Genomic DNA, 23,270 nt, shown 5'->3' on the forward strand with positions numbered 1-23,270 from the left:
AATAGCATGGTTTGTTTGTGTGCGTTTTGTTTTTATAAAAAAAAATCTACTGACGCCAATCTCCCCCCACCAAAGAAACAGGCTAATAATTTCTGTGCAAAACACTACCAGTGACACCATAGGCGGAGCCCCTTCTACACCATCCAGAGAGAATGGGAGAGTGTGCATTAAAAGCTTTGGATGCTGATAAGTGTCTTGCTTAGATGGCTCATAATTGCTCTCAATGTCGGGCCATCGGTGGTGGTGGTGATTCTCCCCCACCCACTAATGCTGTTCAAAAGCAGGATGAGCCTAGATTGTAGGACACAGCGAATTGCATAATTTCTCCCTCTCTCTCTCTCTCATTTTTTCCCATATTTTTTTTTTTGTGCCGGTTTTTCTTTCTGGCCAATTTAAAATTTGTCAAAGCCGGTCGTCTTCTGGATCACTGCCCTTTGATATTTTGCGCACTCCATTTGCCACAAACAAGCCGCAGGGCCGCGGTTCATGCTGACTCCAGCAGAAGCGCAGAGAGTTCCATTTATCTTACAACAGCCTGCCGCACACTTGCTCATTAGCTGGGGGTTCGCTGCCTCTCTTAACCCCTGAATGGCCGCTATCATTTCTACCGAGCGGCTGCTTTGTGGCAACATCGGGGGGGGGGGGACACGACGACACAACGGACGGTGCTCTTGCATCTGTGTGTCGTTGGCGGGGGGTGGCTGGGTGGAGGGAATCCAAGGGCAGCGTTGCGTTTTCCTTCTGAACCTCTCTCTCCGCCACTGGGTTTCCACTGGCAGAGAGGGCTTGGGGGCAGCACAAGGAAGATCTTGAATAATGTGACACAGATCTGCTCATTATCAATTTTTTCCCAAGCGTCGTAACCGAAATCTTTATTAGTTTCGTGTTTATTAAAATGTCACTCAATGTTACGTGTTGAGCTTTGGCATAAGTGGAAGAGCTTTGGCGCAGCAGGGGGGGATGTGAGGCTGTGTGTCTTAGCGCTTTTAGGCTGCTTAAACTTTTTAGAGCTTGCCAGTTAGGCTTTTCTTATTAAAAAAAACAACCCACAAAAACTCACATGAGATTTATTTATTTTTAAGTCTTTGGTGATGATTTGTTGGCAGAAATGGTTAACCAGGAATGTGTGACTGCGAAAACAATCAAGCCAACATTTGAAAATGAAGTCAATATGAAACTGGCCATAGTGCAGCATGCAGCCAAGTGTGGTTTTTAATTCAGTACAGTCAGCCAGTGGAACTCCACAACACAGGACAGAGCAGGGGCCCACTGGAGAGACTCGGTATAGGGGTGGAGTCAGCTACAAAATGGTAGTGGATAGAGACAGAGTTTGGCCATATCAGTTCACAATTAAGAACATCACTTTCTATTGACAGATTGTTCTTTTTGAAATGGCTGAATTCTTTGGCATGGTGATTTCCTTGTGGCAATGAGTTCCACAGCTCAGTTTTCCTCAAACTAAGTACAGGCCTTGGCTCTGGAAGTATTGTGATCCAGTCTCTCCTTTTTGGGCAGAATTTGCTGATAAAGAGGCTAACTGGAAAAGGTCATTTATTTTGTGTTTTCTCTTACTGCCTTTACACTTCGCAGAGTATGAATTCTTCTCCCATTCTCCTTTCACACTTAACTTGTCCCTTATACACCCTCGAGACTTCCAGTTTCCTTCATTTATTTATGTGCACTTACTATTCGCTTTTCCTTTACAAAACGTAACCCAAAGCAACTTACATAGTAGTACAAAGATTAAAACTTGCATAAAACCAAAACAGAATAAAAACCACAGTCACATTCATGCTTATAAAAGGCAGACCTACCACATCCCACCCACTGAAAGAAATCACAAATGTCTAAAAAAACCCCCTCCAGATTACAGCCAAAAGCCTGGGTAAAAACAGATGATTTTGCCTGGTGCCTAAAAGTAGATAGTGATGGCACCAGGCAGGTCTCCCTAGGAAGAGCATTCCATAAGCAGGGAGCCACCACAGAAAGGCACTGCGGCCCTGAGCTCAGTAAGGCAGTCAAATCTGAGCTGCTTCATATACCCATAGCCAGAGATGGGAGCTGGAGGACTGAATGGAAATCCTTAAGGGAAGAGCTGTGTTTTAGTGGAGAGTGCTTTCACACGTGGGCACCCTTCCAGAGGTGTTGGGTGTGGCAAAAGTGTGTGTGGCCTGATACACACATCCAGCAAGCAAGAGGCATTCTATCTCAGTTCATGCACACTTTCCCCAGCCAGGTAGAATCACTTGAGGAAGGTGCAGAGCAGGGCCAGTGAGGAAGGTGGCCTTGTCGGGATCCCAAGAGCCAGTTAGAGAGGCCTGGAGGGCCACGTATGCCACACCCACCCCGAGACTGAGGTTCCTTGTTTTTCATGCAGAAGGCTCGTAAGTTCAGTACCCGACATCTCCAGCTTAACAGGATTGGGCATTAGTTACGGTGGGAGACCTTTCCCTGCCTGAGACCCTAGAGAGCTGCTTCCAGTCAGAGTTGGTAGAACTAGGCTAGGTGAGCAAATAGCATGACCCCGTATATAAGGAATCTTCTGGAGTTTCTGTTCACTCAATGTCAGTAGATAAGGGATGCTGAACTACTAGGAGCCTAGATCAGTCTTTGTGTGTCACGTTTTCAGGTTAAATGAGTTTTTTAGTATTGATTTTATTGTATGAACGCCGTATGGTGTCTTAACAGCATTCGAGATTGTGGCTCTCGGTGCTATTTTGGCTTGGGAAATTGGGAGAGATGGAAAGAAATGCAGGGACTGGCGGCTTTCTAACTTTTCTGTTGTTTACTTGCCCTCTTGCTTTCGGTCGTGGTCCGTTACAACTTGGGAGAAACACAGATTTTGTTATATGGTAAGAGTTTTAAATGTTCAGAAATATTAATAAAAACATTCTCACAGCACCATGGTGAATGTGCCCTCTCAGATTAGCTGCTTATGAGTTGTTGACCTATTGAAGGTACAGTAATAGGTCACACACATAATGAGACACACACTGGGTTGGGAGGGATGGACTAGCCAACATCTTTGACTTGCTAGAGAGCTTCCATCTCTTTCTTAAAGGGAACGCAAGTTGAAACCCCTTCAGACTCTTCTCCCCCGCCGTTGCCTGCTTGGTACTTTGGGAGTTCCAGAATGGCCATTCGGCATCAGATGACTTTGTAGGGTGATGCATTGTTGGAAATTTGCACTTGTGGGATCTTCCTTTAAAAAATAAAAACAAGCTGTGTGAGTTGTCTGTGCTGATAGCTTCTGCAAATGCAATCTACCTCTCAACAGCACTAGTGTTCAGAGATCCGTGAATGCAAAGAAGATCCCTGCTGGATCAGGCCAATGGCCCATCTAGCTCACCTTCCTGGTCTCGCATCAGTCCACCAGGTGCCTTTGGGAAGCTTGTGAACAAGGCACGGGTACAGTAGCCTCCTTCCCTCTTGTGACTCCCATCAGCTAGTATGCAAAGGCATATACTGCCTTGGAGGTAGAACACTGGCATCATGGCTTGTAGCCATTGGTAGCCTTATCTTCCTGAATGTGCCTGGACCGCAGCAGCCTGATGACTCCAGTGGTCCATGCACTGGTAGCCTCAAGGCTGGAGTGCTGTAATGCGCTTTGTGTGGGGCTACCCTTGCATTTGGTCCAGAAGCTTCAACTAGCGCAGAATGTAGCAGCCAGACTGCTCACAGGAGCAGATTACTGGCAACCTGTTACCCCGCTGTGGAGAGTAGCACTGGTTGCAAGGTACTTGTGTTAATTCACAATGCCCTAAACAACTTGGTCCCATAGTATATTTTTGCCACAGGAGTATGCTGGTCAGTACAGAGTTGGGAGTTAACTCTTTATTAGCAAATGCACAATCTCTACAAACTTGGCTGAGTGTTGGGCCTAGTGAGCATAGCAGCTCATTCCCAGTGGTCTCACTCCATGAAGATCAGTTACCAAGACTAAAAGTCCCTGCCTCCTTTCAGCTGCCTATGTTGCCTCCTCTCCAGGGATTTCCCAAGCAGTCAGAGACTGCACCTGCAAGCCTGTCTTTGCTCCTCCCGCCTCATGCCTCTTCTGGTTCTGGGAGTCAGCAGAGAGGAGCTGGTCACAGCAAGAGCAGGAGACACCTGTGACTCTTTCCCAGCCTGACTCATCTCTGCCTCTTGGCCTCCCTCCTCTGCTGCTTCAGCCTCTGCCTCTGATTCTGGGCTTCTCTCTGCCACGGACTCCCCCCACTCACTAAGCCCTGTTGCCTCTTCAGCTTCTGACACCTCCTCCTCCCAGTCTTCTCCCTCTTTTCCCTTTGACCACTCATTACCATCTCTCCACCATTCCCCAGACTCTGAGCCTTCTTCCCTCCCTAGCTGGTTCCTCCCACCATTCCTCTGCATCTACCAGTCCATGAAACATGAGGACAGATTCCTGATGGCTGGGATCCTCTGATGGGGCACTTCTGGTTGTTCCCCGTGCGACCCCTGAGGTTCAGTTGGCCATCGCTAGGGACTGAGTCTTTAGTGTGGCAGGCCGGCCCCTGTGAAGCTCCCTAGCTGTACAGGTCTGGTGGGAACCATCCTTCGCTTCCTTCAGGAGTCCCTTGAAGATTTTCTTATTTGCACAGGCATAAAAGCCCTCCCCGTCTTTTAAGTGCAAGGCCTGATGATCTGACTGCAAAAGAAAGAAACCTATTCCTTTATATTTAATTGTACAGGGGTCTTATGGAATTGATTGAGAGCTTAGCCTTTTACAATACCCAGTGAATAAGAAACATTCCTGACAATCAATCAATGATAGGATAATCACTCTTTATTCCCCTCCCCCCCCCTTTCCCCATCCTTCATTGTTACCTCTTTCTTTCAGGAGAAGAGGGTTCAGAAGCCAAAAATCTTTATAGACGCCACTTTTAAATTAAGCAGAAAATAGACATTGACATATTTGTTAATCTCACCTGGATCATTACCGGGGCTGGCTCGACAACACAAGGGTGGCAGACGGTCTGGAATACATGAGTGTTTGCTTCCTTAACAACTGCTGCTGTCCTGCAAAAAAAAAAAAAAAGGATTCTTAAAAAAAAGCAATAGAAAACAGAAAAGAAGGCAGCACATTACTGTATTTAAAAATAATTATGGCACTAGCAGTAGCCTTCCCACACCTGATTCCTAGTGTTAGTAAAAGTCGTTGAGGTGCGCTTGGCTTATGTTAGAAGAATGCAGCAGCACAAGATGAAAATGTAATGCTGCAATTATGAAGCATGTGCATCTCACACGTTCTCAACTCCAGCACATTTGCGTGCAGAGGTCAGTGTTGTATATTTGCACACTTTAGAATAGGTCCTGGTTCTGGGGGCTGCCTTAACCCCTCCCTTTCCCTGCCTTGCATCTGATCAAACCTTTCTTTCCTCTGCTCTGGTTTCCCCCCCTGCTTGTGACATGCATCTTCCAGGGAAGGGCCATGGCTCAGTGGCAGAGCATCTGCTTGGCATGCAGAAGGCCCCAGGTTCAACCCCTGGCTGGGAGAGAGCCCTGCCTGAAACCCCAGAGAGCCACTGCCAGTCAGTGTCAGCAGTACTGGTCTATTTGGTCCAATAGGCTGACTTGGTCGAAGGGACCTTTCTAGTGTTCCGGTGACTCCAGTTAAGATCTCCTGTTTCTCCCCCCACCTCCATCATGCTCTGGCTTAAACAACTGACAGCTAGTGATGGATGAGCAATCTCCAGCTCGCCCCACAATTAATTTGGTTTCATAAAAAGAAAAATCTGTGAAAGAGCCTCTGTCTGTGCTTTCCCCAAGAAGGTTTGGGGTTTTTTCTTTAGTTTTATTCAAGCGTAGATGTCGGAACCTTCATCAACACGTGTTCCTGGGCCGCAGTGTGGTTAGCAGTGCTAGTACAATAAAATAAACGTTTCTTAAAAGCAGTAGACAAGTTGCCCACATGTCAACAAAGTGGGCCCCTGGTGAGGCTGCTTGGAGAGGATTTCAGATACAAGGTGCCACCACTGAAAAGTCTATCTCTGTAGTTGGCTCCTGCCTTATCTTTTATGGTGGAAGGCGTCCATGGGAGAGCTAGGGAGGCGGTTCTCAACTTTTCCAGTTCCCTCTCTGCTCTCCAACCAAGCCTTTGTGAGTGGCGGGGTGGAGGTAGGACTGGTGACAGGGAGGGGTTGCTATAGACAGGAGAAGTGCAGTAGGCCTCATCCTTCAGCCATCAGTGACTCTTGGCATGTCCACAAGGCCTAATAATAATTGTATTATATTGTTCTTTAATGTTGTTGTTGTTGCAGACTTATAGCTAGCTGTGCGTTACCTAGAGGTCTTCAAACGACTTACATTTAAAATCATAACCTTAAATATATTGCACCATAGAAAATGTATAAAAAATCATACCAACACTTCTATACAGCATGCAAAAATCAACCCTTTCCCCCAGTAACAGCCATAGGATGCTTTGACAGCACACTGACAGTAGTACAGAATTGGCTCAATCCACCAAGGGCCATGCAGGGGAATGATAAGTCTTTACCTGGCACTGAATGGATGCTAATGATGGTGCTAGGCGGAACTCTCTGGGGTGTTTCAGAGATGGGGAGCCACCACTGAAAAGGCCCTCTCCCTTGTCCTCCCTGCCTTCCTCAGAGAAGGGGCCTAGAGAAAGGTCTCCGGACCTTCCCTGTTGTTAATGAGACCTCCCCGAGGGACAGGCAGGGATAACTAGCCGGTAGCAAACTTGGCATAAGCCAGGCTCAATCTGAAGGGGCAGAGGGTTACTCTGAGGTTCTGAACTGACATGTACAGGGAGCAGGCGGCCTTCCTCCTCAGCGCCAAGCTGCACATGACACTTGTCATGTGTTTTTCCCCTTTGTTGCTAATTTAAATAGTGTGGTGGGCTGATTGCGTGCGCACGTGTGTGTATGGTTAAGCCTTTGTGTGCCCACTGTGGTTCCAGTTGGAACTGTCCCCCCCAAAGACGTGCTATTTGCAATGGGAAGAAACATGATGGTTATTCTTGCTTTCCCCAGTATGGCCCCCAGGAGAAATGGCTCCAGTGCACGGGCCATCTCAGCTTCTGTCTGGCTTCATTCCAAGGTGCACATACAATGTTAAATGCAAATTCCAGCATTAGATTCCAGCCATAGTCAAGTGTGGCTAAGCTTATTAAAATCCTCATTGGACCAAAGGGCACACAGTCAATCTATCAGCACCCTGCTTTGAGCTGTCCGTGGTGCTAGCTCTGAGTGGGCCTTGTAGCCAAACGCATTGCAGTGAGCTGCCCATAGTGCTGCCTTTATGGGTCATCATTCATTCATGTTGCACTGAGCATAGCGCTGTTTCTAAACTGGCCCTGTATTTCTGATTTTAATTTATAGACCAGTTAAAAACAATTGCACATGTGAAAACAGTTAAAAGTAGTTCTGATGCAGATGCAGCGTGAGATGAAAAAAATCAACTGAATGCATGTACTTTGACATTCAGATCCCAGTTTGATTGGAGGTTATTAACTCATTGGGTTCTTTTTGTTGGGGCTGGGTAGATACTGGTTCAGCCCGGAAATGCAGACCTTATCTCCTGAAAGCAGGGGTGGGCAGCCTGTGGCTCTCCAGGTGTTGCTTGATGAGGCAGGTGGGAGTTCCACCACATCTGGAGCTTATATAACTCAGAGGTCAGAATTTTCTGAATGAAGCAGTCGGGATTGGCTAACAGGGATATGTGTGTGCTTCTTTCTTGTCCCACACAGATCCTTGTGCTTCGCCCAAGAATGCTGTTCTCTGTCCCTCCAACTCATTTCATCTCCTTATCATCTGTCCTTCAGTTCCTTCCCCGCAACCCTACTCTGTAGCTTGGAAATTCAAAATCTATATCTTGGAAGCACCGTAGATTATGGCATGTGAAGCTGCGATCTCTGTAGATTTGCATGCATTTTATAAATGCAGTCTGCTCTCTCGCTCTGTGTGATTGACTCTGCTCCGATTCTGTATCAGAACTATTGGATTGGATAGCAGGACACTGAACTGGCCAAGGATATAATGGTGTGAAAATGAGGGGCTCTTGGGACCTTCTGCCTATTTTTCTTCAGGGCCTTGGGACATCTACAGTGTCTCAGTATCTTCTGTGCTTTTTTTCTTCTGTGCCTTGGGATCTCTGAGGTCTTGAGCTTGCTTATTCGCCTGTGAGGGAACCCGAGTAAATACTTGTTTCTAAGCTGTAGGGGTGGAGGAGCTGAGAGTGGTTTTTTTTGTTCCCCGTGGTTTGTTCCTTCTGCTTCTTTTTCTCTCTCTTCTCCCCTGCGGTCTCTGACAGGTATCCTTTTTTTGTTGTTGTTGTTTGATTTCAGGCACCCCGGAGCTAAGCCCAGCTGAGCGGAAGGAACTAGAGACCAAGCTGAAGGAACGGGAGGAATTCCTAATTCCCATTTACCATCAGGTAGCAGTGCAGTTTGCTGACTTGCACGACACGCCCGGCCGGATGCAGGAGAAGGGTGTCATTACGGTAAGTACGATGAATCCTTTTCTTGCTGCTGCTGCTGTCAAAAGCTCCGGCGTGTGCAGACATCCTTTGAATGGTCACTGAGGAGGTCCTCACAGCCCCAAATTTCAAAGAAGCAGGGATGGGTGGGGGGAGCCGTGGCCAGCCGTGGTTTATACTAACCATGCGGCATTAATATTAAAAATTTTGGAAAGGAAAAGAGAGTTTCAAGCAACCTTGGGGATATTATCCCTAGTAACGCTTAGGAAAGAGTTTGCAATCTAGAGGGAGCAGGGACACAAACTCCTTTGGCATCAGATGTGAACATGAATATGCCTGATACCATTGGTCCACAAAGTGCCCTCCCTGCGGAACGCCCTCCCGTCAGATGTCATGGAGATATTATACAACCTTCTATAGACATCTGAAGGCAGCCCTGGGAAGCTTTCAATGTGTCATGTTCTGTTGTGTTTCTGTATATTCCGTAGGAAGCTGCCCAGAGTGACTGAGGCAGCCCACTCAGATGGGTGGGGTACAAAAAATTCTTCTTCTTCTTGCCTACATTGACTGGCATTGGCTGTCCAGGGTTACAGACAGGGGACATTCCCATTGGGGATTGAACCCAGGGCCTTCTCTCTCTCAGGTCGTATTTCATAGAATCGTAGAACTGAAGAGCTGGTAGAGGCCACAAGGGTCCTCTACTCCAACCCTCTGCAATGCGGGCATCTTTTGCCCAACATGAGGTTTGAACCCACAACTTTTGAGATCAGGAGTCTCATGCTCTACCAAGATGGTTGGGGCCGCACAACTGTCATCACAATGACCTGTGACTTTACCTACTCCATACCTGCTGGAGGGCAGGGAGGTATGTCCTGGCTAAGCAGACTCATGGGCCCAATGGGGAGGCCTGGTGGTCTACGTTAGGCCCACGGACCAGAGGTTCCCCCTCTCTTGGATTAGTGGGGGGGGGAGTTTCACAGAACTCTAGCCCAGTGCTTGCCATTAATTTGATTTTGAATTGATTTTAGAATGAGTTGATTTTAGAATGCATTTTAATTAATCGATTGGGATTTTATGTGAATTGTGTTGCTTTTGTTGTTGGCTGCTCTGAGCCCGGCTTCGGCTGGGGAGGGCAGGATATAAATAAAATAATAATAATAATAATAATAATAATTATTCACCACGTCCATTGCAACTTATCACCTGCCCGCCCCCACCCCCTCTATGCACACAGGATATTCTGGAGTGGAAAACATCCCGCACTTTCTTTTACTGGAGGCTCCGGCGCCTTCTCCTTGAGGACCTGGTCAAGAAGAAAATCCATGATGCCAACCCAGAACTGACAGATGGCCAGATCCAAGCCATGCTAAGACGCTGGTTTGTGGAAGTTGAGGGCACGGTCAAGGTAAATATGAACGCATACCTTTTTGTGGCTTGCATCCAGCCCACATTTGGAAGGTCTAGCCTTTACAGTCCTCCTTCATGGCTATAAAGTGAATGTGTGGGGTCAAAGCCTGGCAGATTCCTACAAGCTGAGGTTGGGGTGATGGGGAGCTGTGTAGAATTTCCAGTGGTCTGCAGACAAGGGGAAATCTCCTTTCTCTGCCCCCTCACGGCTAACAAAGTCAGAATAAGTTTATGCAAAATAGGCAGATTGAGTTAGGCGATGTGATTTGAATCTTTTACATGTTTGGGAGAGTTGTTTATCTCTTGGTCTGTTCCCTATGCAATTTGGACACCTCTTTACGATACCGAAACCAAATTCTGTGTGGCAGTTTCTAAAATAAAGGAGCAGGGTTTTGTCAGCGCCTAGATATCAGTGGGTTTTGAATCAAGATGGCAGGCCGAACCTTTCAAAAGTGAGCAGATTTGAACCACTGATTTAAAGAACGCACTGATTTCATTTTGGGGAGGGAGGTCCATGAATTCCTGAGAAACATCAGGTGCTTCCACCAAGTACCGTATTTTTTGCTCTATAAGACACTTTTTCCCTCCGAAAAAGGAAGGGGAAATGTGTGTGCGTCTTATGGGGCGAATGCAGGCTGCGCTGCTATCCCAGAAGCCAGAACAGCAAGAGGGATTGCTGCTTTCACTGCACAGCGATCCCTCTTGCTGTTCTGGTCTCTGAGATTCAGAATATTTTTTTTCTTGTTTTCCTCCTCCAAAAGCTAGGTGCGTCTTGTGGTCTGGTGCGTCTTATAGAGCGAAAAATACGGTAATTTGTACAAAGCAAAAGAATTCAGCTGGTCCACAAGGCAGAATTTGGTGGACTCAATCCAGGTTAGACCTCATTCTTCCCGAGAAACGTGTCTGGGATGCAGACAGGGGTGGAACACTTCCCCGAACAAAAAACTCCATTTCTCTCCACATGGAAAACAAAGATGTGGGGTGGGAGAGTTCTGTGGTAGACATCTTCAGTCTGGTTTATGCCTCATTTTGCCCAGTGAGTAGATTCTAAAGGTACAGAGGGATCTTCTATCACAGTTCAGCTTTTCTGCCAAGAACCGACACATTAGATGCTTAGGAGCATTTTCCTTGAAGTAGTTGAATTTTGGGAGGCCTCACTCATCCTACTCTACTACTGTACTTATTTCTGCCTCTTTCCAAAAGGAACATCTTCGTGATCCTTCTGTTTATTTTAGCCTGTCCAAGAGAGTTTGTTGTGTTCACTTCTCTCTCCCCTCACATCATGAACCTCATTCTCTGTTTTCAACCTTGGTTATATTTTATGCTGGACAGTCTCTACAGCTGCTGCTCCTTTGTCACAGACGTGCTGTTACGCCCTTTCTGTTCTGTGACTTGAAGGGCAGTTGAGATACACAGATTCATATCTCCTCTGAAGTGCTCTGGGGTGCTGGAAGAGAAAAATATATTTGGGGAAGGGGGAAATCACACACACACTCACACACACACACACACACACACACACACACACACACACCCTCTGGAGGGCTCCAAGCTTTTGAAGGTAGTGTCTGAGCATATTTCTCACTCTTTTTTTTTTTAAAGAAAAAAAAAAGCCAGGCATCTAGTTAGCTAATACATTACACCAATCAAGGAGAGTTATCTTAAGCCACAATTAATCTGCTCCCTGGCATATGTTGATAGGAGAGCATCATGCTGTTTCTTAATTAAAGGCAAACGGATTAAAAATGATTAATAAGAGTATTAAATATTCGCCTAAACTAAAAGTGTTGGGATTCTCGCGCAAATCCTGGCTTTACCCAGGTCTGCAAAGTGGCAGGCGTTTGCAGTGTGGATAGGAGGTGGCGGTGCTGGGATGGGGTGGGAAGCGGTGGGAGAGGGAGGAAGGAATTTCTTCCTCATTGGCTTGTGAACACATTGATTTGTATGCGGGGGAGCATCGCTGTTGCATCTGGGGGTCGGAGCAGCCGGCTGTGGCTGCAGGTTTAAAATAAGAATAATTGCAAATAACGTGGCAACCGTCGCAATTTTATTATTTCCTGCCATCGCAGGATTTTAATAGATTTCGTCAGGAGACTCCTGAACAAGAAGTTTACACCTTAGGTTAAAATTTGCCTCCTGATTTAATTGATTAGTGGAGCTGAGCTTACACGGAGGTATCCATGCCCTCTCCTTTCCATCTGCTAAATTTGATGGGGGGGAAGAAACTTTAGGTTGGGTCATTCACACAAGCAGATAGTTTGCCTTTTCTAGATGAAAAACCTGTAGCTCTTTCTCATAGAAGACAGCAAGCAACTGACACAAGCAATGTTCTGCAGAATACATCTGAAGGATGCATCAAAATCAGTGACAACCCAGTCTTTTAAATCTCAGCCTTCCATAATACTGATTGGGTTTGAACTTGTATGTTTTTGCAGCTCTTGTGGCAATGTTCTAGATTCCTAGAATACAACCTTTTAATAACTGACAGTAGCTTTAGGAAGTTCCAACTATAATATGTATCTCAAAAATGAGAAAAAGTCCTTACTTATATTTGCTTTTAAAAGGTAATATGCAAATTTACTTTAATAAAGGTCAGCTGATTAATCACCAACCACCACAAAATTAGTTGGTTGTCAGACCACATTATAATTGATTTATGCAATATTTTCAAATGTGGCACATATTCGGTAATCTGCGTTACCTTTTAAAAAATTATTTACACTTAACCTGCTTGCTTTTGCACTATCAAGCCACTCAAGGTGGCTCATAGCCAGCAGGTAAAAAAAAAAAGCACAATACAGTATTGTAAAGCATTATAAAATGACAGGGCCGAGCCAAAATAGAGCAGGGCATTTTTTTGCAACAATTTTTAACCTGTGCCAAAAAAAAAGAAAAGGTAACACACAGACATACCCTTGGCATTTTGAGGAGGTGGTTACAAACAGGGGTGAACATGAAGCTGCTCCCCCAATTTCCATTCAGACGGCAACAGCATCTCCCCCTTCCCTTTAACCTTGTGAAGCCTGTGGTTATGCTTCATACTCCATAGCAGGCATAGGCAAACTCGGCCCTCCAGATGTTTTGGGACTACAACTCCCACCATCCCTGACCACTGGTCCTGTTAGCTAGGGATGATGGGAGTTGCAGTCCCGAAACAGCTGGAGGGCCGAGTTTGCCTATGCCTGCTCTATAAGCCTGTGCTGATGGTCTAGTAGAGAGCATCTGCCTTGCATGCATGCAGAAGGTCCTAGGCTCATTCCCCAGCATCTCCTGGTAGGGCTTGGAGAAACTCCTGCCTGAAACTCTGGTGAGCCGCTGCCAGCCAGTATAGACAACACTGAGATAGATGGACCATTGATCTGACCCAGTGTAAAGCAGCTTCCTTTGTTCGTCATACTCCATCCCTCTCCCCGACACCATTCTGGGCGCTGGTGCCACCACTGAAAAGTCCTGTCCTTAGAGCAGGAATGGGGGGAACCACTGGCCCTCCAGGAGACTCAGTGTGGCGTAGTGGTTAGAGTGATGGATTAGGACCTGGGAGACCAGGGTTCAAATCCCCACTCAGCCCATGAGGCTCACTGGGAGACCTTGGAGCCAGTCATTCACTCTTGACCTAACCTACCACACAGGGTTGTTGTGAGGATGAAATGTGGAAGAGAAATACGTACGCCACCTTGAGCTCCTTGGAGGAAAGGTGGGATCTAAGTGTCATGAGCAGATCAAACAGACAGATGTAGCTGGACTCCAGATCGCATCAGCCCCAGACCGAAGGGACAGCGGTGAGGAGTTGTAGTCAGGCAACATCTGGGAGCCACTTTGCCTTGGAGGGTAATTTCCTTGCCTTTAGGGTTGGCACTCAGAACAGTGCTGATGGTGATAATATTCTTTATGAGAAGACCCTACCTAAAGTATCCTAAACTCACTGAGTGATTGGCTATAGGTGAGCAGGAAGAGAGAGAAATTGTGTATGTGCTCTGTGCCAGACATGTGGCCAGCTGAGCCTTTTGGAGCCAGAGGAATTTTCCAGGATCAGTGCAGTGCAGTATTTAAATCAAGACTTTCCCAGGGAATGCTGTTCAAGAGCCAGGCCTTGAGCCTCCAAATTAGCCTTCCTAATAACCCTGCCAGAGGGCCACCCATTGTTCCTAGTTAGGGGAAGCTGAGGCTGAGAGATGATTTTAATTCAACCTGCCAAGGCTTTCTCTACAGCTTGTTAGGAAAAGCACCCTCAGTTGTCAGAGCCTTGCTTGCAATTTTGGGAGCAGTGAAAATCAAGATCTCTCCATCTCTCCCTCAATATAAATACTGCAGTTGGTCCAAGAAGCACCCCGGCCAGCCCTGTATTGGCGCCATGAGGTTTCACCATATATTTAGAGCGATTGTAACCACCAAAAAAGAGGCTTGCACATAATTAAAGCCAAGATAGTTCCCTGCTTACAGGCTTACAATCTAAAAGTCATGACACAAAAGGAAAAAGGGACAGGGAAGGAGGAGCAGGCACAAATTCTTAATGTTAGCGGTTCTTAGTTACACCGTCCAGCCATTATTACCTGAATTTTCTAAAGCAGCAGTTTTGCAAGAGATCAGGCAAAAAATTATTTAAATGGAGAACCTGGGATCGCTCATGTGCTGAGCATTTACTTAACCACTCAACTGTGGCTTCTCTCTCTCTCTCCCTCTCTTTTTAATGATGCTTCCAACCATCATAGCAGAGAAATGTTTCAATAGCAACCTAATACTGAAACAAAGCAAGGGGTTCTGCTATAAAAAAAACTTCAGTCCATTCCTTGCCCCCACCCCAAAGTTGGATTTGTTTTTGAGATCCATATATAAAAACTTTTCCCTTTTATATTATGGATAATTTATTTTTCTATTTTTGCAGAGTACAATGCATTTACAACTTGTGGGCCATACTGTCGCTGGACTCCTTAGAATTTCTGTTGCTTATTTAAAAAAGAATGCAGAACAGAACCCTCATGGCCGTATTAATTTGTTTTAAATGTGCCAAACACAAGACGTTTGATGAGAAAAACCCAAGTTCATTATGGTTGAGCTGGGCCTCTTTTTTTTAGCTGTATGCTTGAGAATGACAGGGGCAGGGGGGGAATTATTTTACTCGCTATGTTTCCCGATAACCAAGGAATTAAGAGCTAAATTTGTAACTCAGCTCCTAATGCTCTTTACGTTTTGTTACGGCTTCTAGCTAAGCGACTAAAACCATTACACACAACCCGGGGTGGTGGTATAATCCCAACCGCTGTAGCATTTGGCATACGCCATATTAAAGTATGTGGCTAAAGTGGTCCTCCGTGTGGTTCGCCCCTTTTCCTCTTTGCCTTTTGGCTGCGATTCACGAGTGAAAAAGTGCAGGACTCTTAAGGCTCATTTTGACGCATCCCCATGGCCAAAAGAGTGCTTCTCTGGGAGTGAGGCTCAAGCCTGTGTGAGGTTTTTGGGGTTTTTTGCAGGTTTGCTTGCCTCCTGGCCATGGGCTTGCCCCTCCAAGGAGCGCGCCAGCTGTTTGCAGCCCTTAAGCTGCCGAGATACTTCATCTCTGATTTTTTTTGACACGACCGCCTATTAAATCATGATGCGGAATTCATTGTCATTCCGACTTTGACTTGGTTAGCGATATAACTGAGAAGGATAGTGCACCTTTAAATGATGAGCTTTTGTGTTTAATTACCCAAATAAAATGACATAAATATGAATGAGCGCTAATGGTGGTACTTGGGGTTTTTTTTTCTCTCTCCTCCGGAAACCATTAACGATTCTTAAATGATTTGTAAAGAAAATGAGAGGCAGAGGGAAGCTAGGAGAGAAGGCTATTAGGCTTCTAACACACTCCTGAATGATTATGTAGTCAACTACCTAGCAAATACTGAGCCAAATGATCTTGCCTCCTCCCTTCATCAAAAAATATTTTTTTTAAAAAAAAATTGCTGCTGAGGTTTTTGTCGTGGTTGACCTCTCTTGTAATCGTCATTGCTTCTAAAATAGGGGGTTAGGTTTCCTTGACTGGTTTTACAAGCAGGAGGCACAGAATTCTACTTGTTTTTCTTTAAAAAAATAAAATTCCCATTTCTTGCTTGCTTGCAGTACTAATGTGGACTAGTAACTTGCTTACCATAAAGCTGCATTTTGGAGGGCAAAGCAGAAATGACTGGATATTGCTGCTTTGGTATAGTTGAAGCTACATACGAGGCTTCTTAACTTTCCCTACATAATTTTTCAAGTTGGCGTACTGGTCGGGCTGTGGTGCCCATCCTCAGAGGAGGCAGCCTGTTGTGTCTCTGCATGTTTATGTGCTCTGTTCCTCCTTCTAACCAGCCTCCCCTGAGAGCAGATAATACTGCTGCATCCGTCGCTCCCAATAGAAAGAGGCATCCCTCTGAGGAGGCCTGTGCATAACAGGGACTCATGCAGAAACAGATGATAAGCCCAGCAGAGGAGAAAGGCTTGTTCTCAGAGTAGCTCACCTTCCATCGCTTTCTGTGGGGCTGCTGCATGATGGAGGTTTTATTGTGGAACAGGCACTGCTCACACACCTTTTCCATACCATCCGCACCATGTCTCAAAATGCCAGCCTGTAACTTCTTTGACATTCCGTCTGGATTTTCTCTTACTGCTGAAAATCCATTAAGAACCACCAACCTGTTAGAGATCTGCAATTGTGCCTAGTGTGGAAGCTCATTAGCACATTTTTGGGTGGTTTGTCACGTGTGAGAGAAGACATTTCAGTGGACATTTCTGTATTGCTACAGCCTTACTTCCTTTTGCTGCTTGCCTGGGTATGACAGGCATTTTGTTTCTGGTGCCCCCAACACTAAAAGTTTTCCTGTTTCCACTAGTTTTTGCAGGCAGCAAATCAACCACTGAGCTGCAGCTTTTCCCTCTGTCAGTGATAGCCTAAGTGGTGCTCTCCAACATTTTTTCAACTCCAGCTCCCATCATCCTCAGCCCACAGGGATGATGGGTGTTGTAGTCCAGCCACCTTGGCTACCCCAGCTCTGATTCATGCTAAGTGGTTCTTGCTTGCCTAATTAAATGAGGGTGGAGAGCAGCAGGCAGGAACAGAAACCTAAGAAGCTGCCTTACACCAAGGCAAGGCACTGGTCCATCTAGCTCAGTACTGTGTACACTGCCTGGCAGCAGCTCTCCAGGGATTCTGGAAGGAATCTTTCTCAGCTGTACCTGGAGATGCTATTGGGGATTGAAACTGGGGCCTTCTGCACGCAAAGCATGTCTGGTACCACTGAGCCACAGTCTTTGTCCTGAAAAGAAAGCAAGATTCTAGTCCTCTTGATTCTAAACATAGTGTTGTTGGAAGTTGCCTTGTTAGCGTATACAGTGGTACCTCTGGTTACGTACTTAATTCGTTCTGGAGGACTGTTCTTAACCTGAAGCACCACTTTAGTTAATGGGGCCTGCTGCGCTGCTGCTGCACAATTTCTGTTCTCATCCTGAAGCAAAGTTCTTAACCCGAGGTACTATTTCTGGGTTAGCGGAGTCTGTAACCTGAAGCATATGCAACCTGAAGCGTCTGTAACCCGAGGTACCACTGTAGTGTATGTATGCAGCAGCAGAAGTTCAGGATGTCTTTCTCAGCCCTGCCTGGGGGGTGCCACAGATGGAATCTGGGACTTTGGGCAGGTGCTCCACCCCCAAGCTGGTCTACAGACCCCCTTATGCCATTGACTTGGGCCAGTTAAGGAAACAAGGCCTGTTTTCTCTCCTCTTGGCAGGCCTACTTGTGGGATAACAACAAAGACCTGGTGGAGTGGCTGGAGAAGCAGCTGACCGAGGAAGAAGGTGCCCGCTCCGTGGTGGATGAAAACATCAAATACATCTCTCGGGACTACATCCTCAAGCAGATACGGAGGTAAGGCGGCAACTGTAAAGGGGACATTGGCCGGCTCTGGAGGAGAGCGCCACATTCTGTACAAATGGCCTGGTTCACACACCACGGTAAGCCCAACTCTGGTTTACTGCAGGGACAGGGAACCTTTTTGAGTCTGAGGGCCATGTTCCCTCTTGGTCAACCTTTCGTCAGTGTTGGATTGGCGGCAGAGGCAAAAGCTTGCAGAGCAATGGACGCAAACCTTTGCAGAGTGAGCTAGTTTCTAGACACGCTCCTCTCTCTCTCTCCCATGCAGGCAATTGGGAGACATCATCAAGGCAAAAAAACCCAAGCAGGGTTCAGAAGCAGGGCCAGCGAGAGTTTGCCCCCCCCCAAGCCTGAGATTTACCAGGGGTGTGCAGGGAGCTTTTAGCAGTTTTGCTGCCCCTCTCATCAAGCTGGCTTAGTGTGGTACAAAACCAGGCTTGTGGTTAAACTCCTCCCTAACCACGAACTGTAGCCAAGGACAGAGCCACGGGGAGGGTGGGAGGAAGACCCATGCAGAACAAAGCTGTGAGTCTCAGTAAGCCATAATAATAATAATAATAATATTTATTATTTATACCCCACCCATCTGGCTGGGTTTCCCCAGCCACTCTAGGCGGCTCCCAACAGAATATTAAAAACACAATAAAACATCAAACAATAAAAACTTCTCTAAACAGGGAACTGCCTCCCAATGTCTTCTAAAAGTCAGATAGTTGTCTATTTCCTTGACATCTGATGGGAGGGTGTTCCACAGGGCAGGCACCACTACCGAGAAGGCTTTCTGCCTGGTTCCCTGTAACCTCGCTTCTCTCAGTAGGAGACCTTTGCAGGACCTCAGTGTCCGGGCTGAATGATGGGTTATGATTCCCAAGCACACCTGGCAAATGGGGGATCTTTCCAGTGTTGTTGTGATACTTGTAACTCCAACAGCAAGCAGGCCTTGTATCTGACCATACATGAAAGTCCTGCAGGCAAAGGTTTAGGTATTTTGGCTCAATGTGTGACCCCCCCCAAAGCAGCCTGGCCTTCCTGTCTCCCTTCCCAACTTTGCTGGCCAGTCTTGCTGACACCCCACAGCTCCAACGTCGGTGTGAGGATTCCTTCTTCTCAAGGAAAACAGGAACTCTTGGGGTTGTTTTTTTAATTATTCCGGCCAAGCCAGCTATCTCAGCAGGAACTTGTGAAACTGCCTTATATAGATTTGTCCACCTAGCTCAGTACTGTCTACACTGACAGGCAGCGGCTCCCCAAGGTTTCCTGCTGGATTCAGACTCCAGTAGCCCTATCTGGAGATGCCATTGTGGCTTGGGCCTGGGACTGCCTGCCTGCAAAGCAGATGCTTTGCCCCTGAGCTGCAGCCCTTTCCGCACCGAATGCTCTCTCCCCAGGGAGGCCTGCCTGGTGCCAGACTTGCCCTTGTTTCAGCACCAGGCAAAGAGCTTTTTGTTTTGGTGCCAAGTGATATTACATTGTTGAATCTATTATTTTATCACGGTTTGTGTGTGTGTATAAAGTTTGTAAATTGCTTTGGGGCTTTTTAAAAAGTGTGAAACAATGTACAAATTGAAAAAACCTAACCTAACATTCCCTTTAATCCCTCATCACATCTTAACACACTACCCGGTGGCCACTTGGGCCAGCAATACTTTGTTGGGGTTTTTTAATGTTAAAAAAAATGCAACGTTTTGAGTTTCCCAAGGTGACTTACAATTTAAAGGCTAACCAGGAAAAAAAAACTTATTTATGTATTTGATTCAATTTATGAGTTGCTTCCCATAAAATATCTTGGAGCCTTTCACATTTTAAAAAATCACTATCATCATCAACAACAACTTAAAAACCATTCTATGTAGACAAACAGTTACAAATACAATGCAGACAGACTGGGAAAAAGAGCTCCACTTAAAAGGCTGGCTGAAAACTTGTAAACAATATTGTAATCAATAACTTGGGAGGAAGAATGAGAGGTGCCTGCTTTGTGGTAAGGAGCTGTCCCCATAAACAATCGGCAGAAAGACACACCAATACAAAAATATACTTGTAATGTACTGCGAAAGCATTTTTAAAAGGATGATGACCAATATTACTATTTACGGAACAACCGATTATAGATCCATTTAAAGGATTAAATCTTTTTCAACTGATTGGGGCTGAGTCCTTGGGAAAGGTTTGCTAAACTCTCATCCCTGGGGAATGTGCCCCAATAATCCTTCTTGTGCCTCAGCTGAGCAGTTGTTGTTGAGAGGCTCTTCTCCAAGATGCAGGTTAGGATCTTCTTTGCATCACTGGGGTATGTTGCAACTGTAATTTCATATTTGTGGGTCTACTTGCCGATGGTGTTAGGGACCCTTATTATCCTGTGGGATTCAAGGAACTGTCTTCATGACCTGCTTCCTTCCTCCCTCTCTCTCTCACCCTAGCTTGGTGCAGGCCAACCCGGAGGTCGCCATGGATTCCATTGTCCACATGACCCAGCACATATCATCGACGCAGCGAGCCGAGATCGTGCGCATTCTCTCCACCATGGACGCGCCTGCCTCAACGTAAGCCGGCAAGGCTGGAGGGAAAAGGTGCCCTGCCATTTTGCTCCTGCCTTCATCCATGTACCTTGACTCCCAGCAGGGGAAATGCTGGGAAAGGACTTCTTAATTATTTTCTTCTTTTTTGTGTCTTTTTTTAAAATCAGACTTGAATTTCAGAGTAGTCATGCGAGACTTCAGGAATACAGGCCTCCCCCACAAATGTAACTTATGGATGTCGTACAGTAGTCCCTATTTATTTAACAAAGTGTAAACTGGATTTGCGTCTCAGTCACTCTTGTGACTTCCAATGAGATCATGAAAGGTACCCTGGTACCATGAGGTCTTAAATCAAGGGTGGGGTTGGGGGTGACCACAGGGGCCTTCAGCAGAAACCCCCCACCCCAAGCTTTTCATCTTGTGTACACATTTTGTCCATTGTGTCGGTTACTTGACTTCTCCCAACCTTCCAAATGCAAATGATCCAGCGTTTGTCAGTCGTATTTGGCAGCGGAGTGGTAGCGCCACCCCTAAAAGGGAGGCCCACAGCACCTCTTGCTGCTTCTGTTCTAAACTGGTTTAGACTCCCATCGTCTCTCTCTCCCTGCTGGTGGTGAGGTCATCCCCACTTCATGCACAAAGTTTAAATCATCGCCCTTTTTTTAGGTCATATTATTTCTCCCTGTGCACGATTGATTGGCCATCAGATGTTTCATTTCTGTGTTCATGCAATAAACCTAGGAAAGCCAGTCTGCAGGGCAGATAAAAAGCTCTGCAATGCTAAAATAGTCAGAAAACAGTGTTTATAAGAGGCTCCAGCCTTTGAGGGGAGAAACTTCCCTTCGTTCTATTGGACTTTGAGAAATCTGAGGGCATTTCTGTTTCATATGAAAGTTATTTTGCAAGGTGTCTGGGGCATAATCCCATCTGAAATCATTCTGCCTTTTGCAGCAGAACGAACAAGGGTCACCCCAGCTATATATCCCTCATCCATAAAGTGTAGCACAGGCTTCTGACGACATCTCCCATCATCACGTGGCTGTGCTACCTGAACTGAGCGTACCTTTCTTTACTGCCTGGTTCTACCATGAAGCTTTCATGGAGAACAGAATCTTGACATTCAGTAAGGAGCAGTCAACATGGTGCTGTTCAGATGTCCCTGGCCTCCACCTCCACATCAGCCTCAGTTCTTGGGTGTGATGGAAGGTATTGTTCAGCAACATGAAATGTGGGAGGGCACTTTGTTGGCCACCCCTGAAAGTAGGGGGCATGGACTTGAAGTTGTTCCTGTACAGTAAACCCTGCAGGTGCCTATCCTTGCCTTCAATTCCTTACATCCTTTGCTGGCAATGTTGTCAATTTGTAAGTTAGAAGTGGCACTTGCTTCTGTAAATCAACACTTGCGGCCTTGGTGGGTGGTGGGCTGGCTGGCTTGCGCCAGAGGACCGAACCTTGAACAGGTGGAGCAGAAAGGTAAAGCTGAGCATCTCCTGCCCCATTGGGTATAGGACACCCTTTTGTGTTGTCTCTTAAGACAGGGGGGAGGTAGGAAAAAATGCAGCCTTGCGGGGGTGGGAACTGGCCTGCATCCAAGCACTGCCGGCTGAGCAGCACTTTCACCAAGGCGCCAATTCAGGGAGCTACACTAGTGCAATAGCAGGAATTCACCTGCACACCTGTGGCCTTGCTTTTTTGGAGGGTCAGGTTGCCCATTGGCAGCAGGGGGATGGAGCAGAATGCATATGCTACGCTCAGTCAGGCTTGCCTTTCCTCCAGCCACCAGCCTCTGCTGGATCAGTCCAGTGGCTCATCTGGGCCAGCATCCTGTTCTTACAGTGGCCAATGAGACGCCCCAATAGGATTTCTGAGGGCTAAAAAGAGCACATGAGCAGAGAGGTGCTAGCAACTGCAGGGACCAATGACATACACACACACACCCCTCACATCTTGTGTGGGTGAGGAGGAACTAAAATAAAAACATGGAGAGTGAAGGAAACCACTCTCCATTTATTCCCCCCCACCTACGATCATGAGCATACCTGGCTTTCGGGAAGGCAGTTTGGGGGGCCCTGGCATGGTCCTAGAGCACTCACACCTCCTTCCCAAAGCTGGGCAAGCATTGCTTAGGCTTTGGAAGGGTGGTGGGAGGATTCTGGCACCCTCCGGAGCCCTCACACCTCCTTCCCCAAAACCAGGTAAGCACCCCTCCACTTTATGGGGAGGGGCAGTTCCTGGCCTTCTGCATTTCTGCGTAAACAGATGGAGCCTTGGAAGCCAATCCTCGTGTAAGACACAAGTGGCCCACAATGCTACACCAATGTTAGGAGGAGATGCTACTCACAGGCTGGTTGATCCAGCTGTTGAGCCTTCGATGACACTTCCAGGTGGTTAGTTGGGACAATAGCCATTATTGCACCAGTTCACCAACTTGGGAAAGAGGGGGTGTTTCATGAAGGGGAAACACAGCATTAAATGAGTCACCCCACTACCATTCAATAAAATAATACTTTGTGCAAAATCAGTTTTAAGACATGCTGTGTTGTTTCCCCCTCATTACAAGGAATTAAATTAATACACGTGTTCCAGCCAATTGCAAAAGGTGGTAGGGATCAAATTTGTAAGGTGCGGAAATGCTAGATATGGGTTCTCTTGGAAGCCCTGTGTCATGCCTCTTTGGGCAGATGCCTGCATCCGGGGGAAGCCAGCCCCAATCCAAAAAAGCCTGCAATCCCACTTACCTAGGAGTAAGCCTCATTGAATTCAGTATATTTCCCCCCACAAAAATCCTATCATGCCCTTCATCCCAAAAGAGCAGAGCGGGGCAATCACCAAAGCATTAAAACAATCTTTAAAAAGCTTTTAAAATAGCAAGTAATCTGAGACTTACTTCAGAGCGAGTCGCACTGAAAGGAAGAGCTGGCTACCACAACCTCAAGTCCCACTGCTTTCAGTTAAAGAAGCTTGCATACCCTGAAATGAAAGGGGGGAGATGGGCATGACCCAGTACCACATAGACACAC

The 23,270-nt window shown here is 46.5% G+C and overlaps 1 protein-coding gene and 1 long non-coding RNA gene across 7 annotated transcripts in view; one reads left to right on the forward strand and one right to left on the reverse strand.

Moving 5' to 3' along the window:
• ACACA (acetyl-CoA carboxylase alpha) overlaps positions 1 to 21,566 on the forward strand; it is a 173,759-nt gene extending 152,193 nt beyond the window's left edge. For all 6 annotated transcript variants that reach the window (XM_081890126.1, XM_081890128.1, XM_081890127.1 and 3 more), the window contains 4 exons: positions 8,306 to 8,460; positions 9,671 to 9,841; positions 17,589 to 17,725; positions 20,152 to 21,566. In XM_081890126.1, coding sequence (XP_081746252.1) covers positions 8,306 to 8,460; positions 9,671 to 9,841; positions 17,589 to 17,725; positions 20,152 to 20,278 — 590 coding nt within the window. In that variant the 3' untranslated portion in view covers positions 20,279 to 21,566. The remainder of the gene's footprint in view (positions 1 to 8,305; positions 8,461 to 9,670; positions 9,842 to 17,588; positions 17,726 to 20,151) is intronic.
• Positions 1,054 to 11,337, reverse strand: LOC309358032. Its single transcript, XR_014163289.1, has 3 exons — positions 11,132 to 11,337; positions 4,926 to 5,016; positions 1,054 to 3,202 (listed from the first exon to the last, which is right to left on the reverse strand). It is a non-coding gene; the product is annotated as an uncharacterized lncRNA (long non-coding RNA).
• Positions 21,567 to 23,270: the final 1,704 nt, after the last annotated feature.

Source organism: Podarcis melisellensis, assembly GCF_964234715.1.
Source record: "Podarcis melisellensis genome assembly, chromosome: 15".
Taxonomy (NCBI): Eukaryota; Metazoa; Chordata; class Lepidosauria; order Squamata; family Lacertidae; genus Podarcis; species Podarcis melisellensis.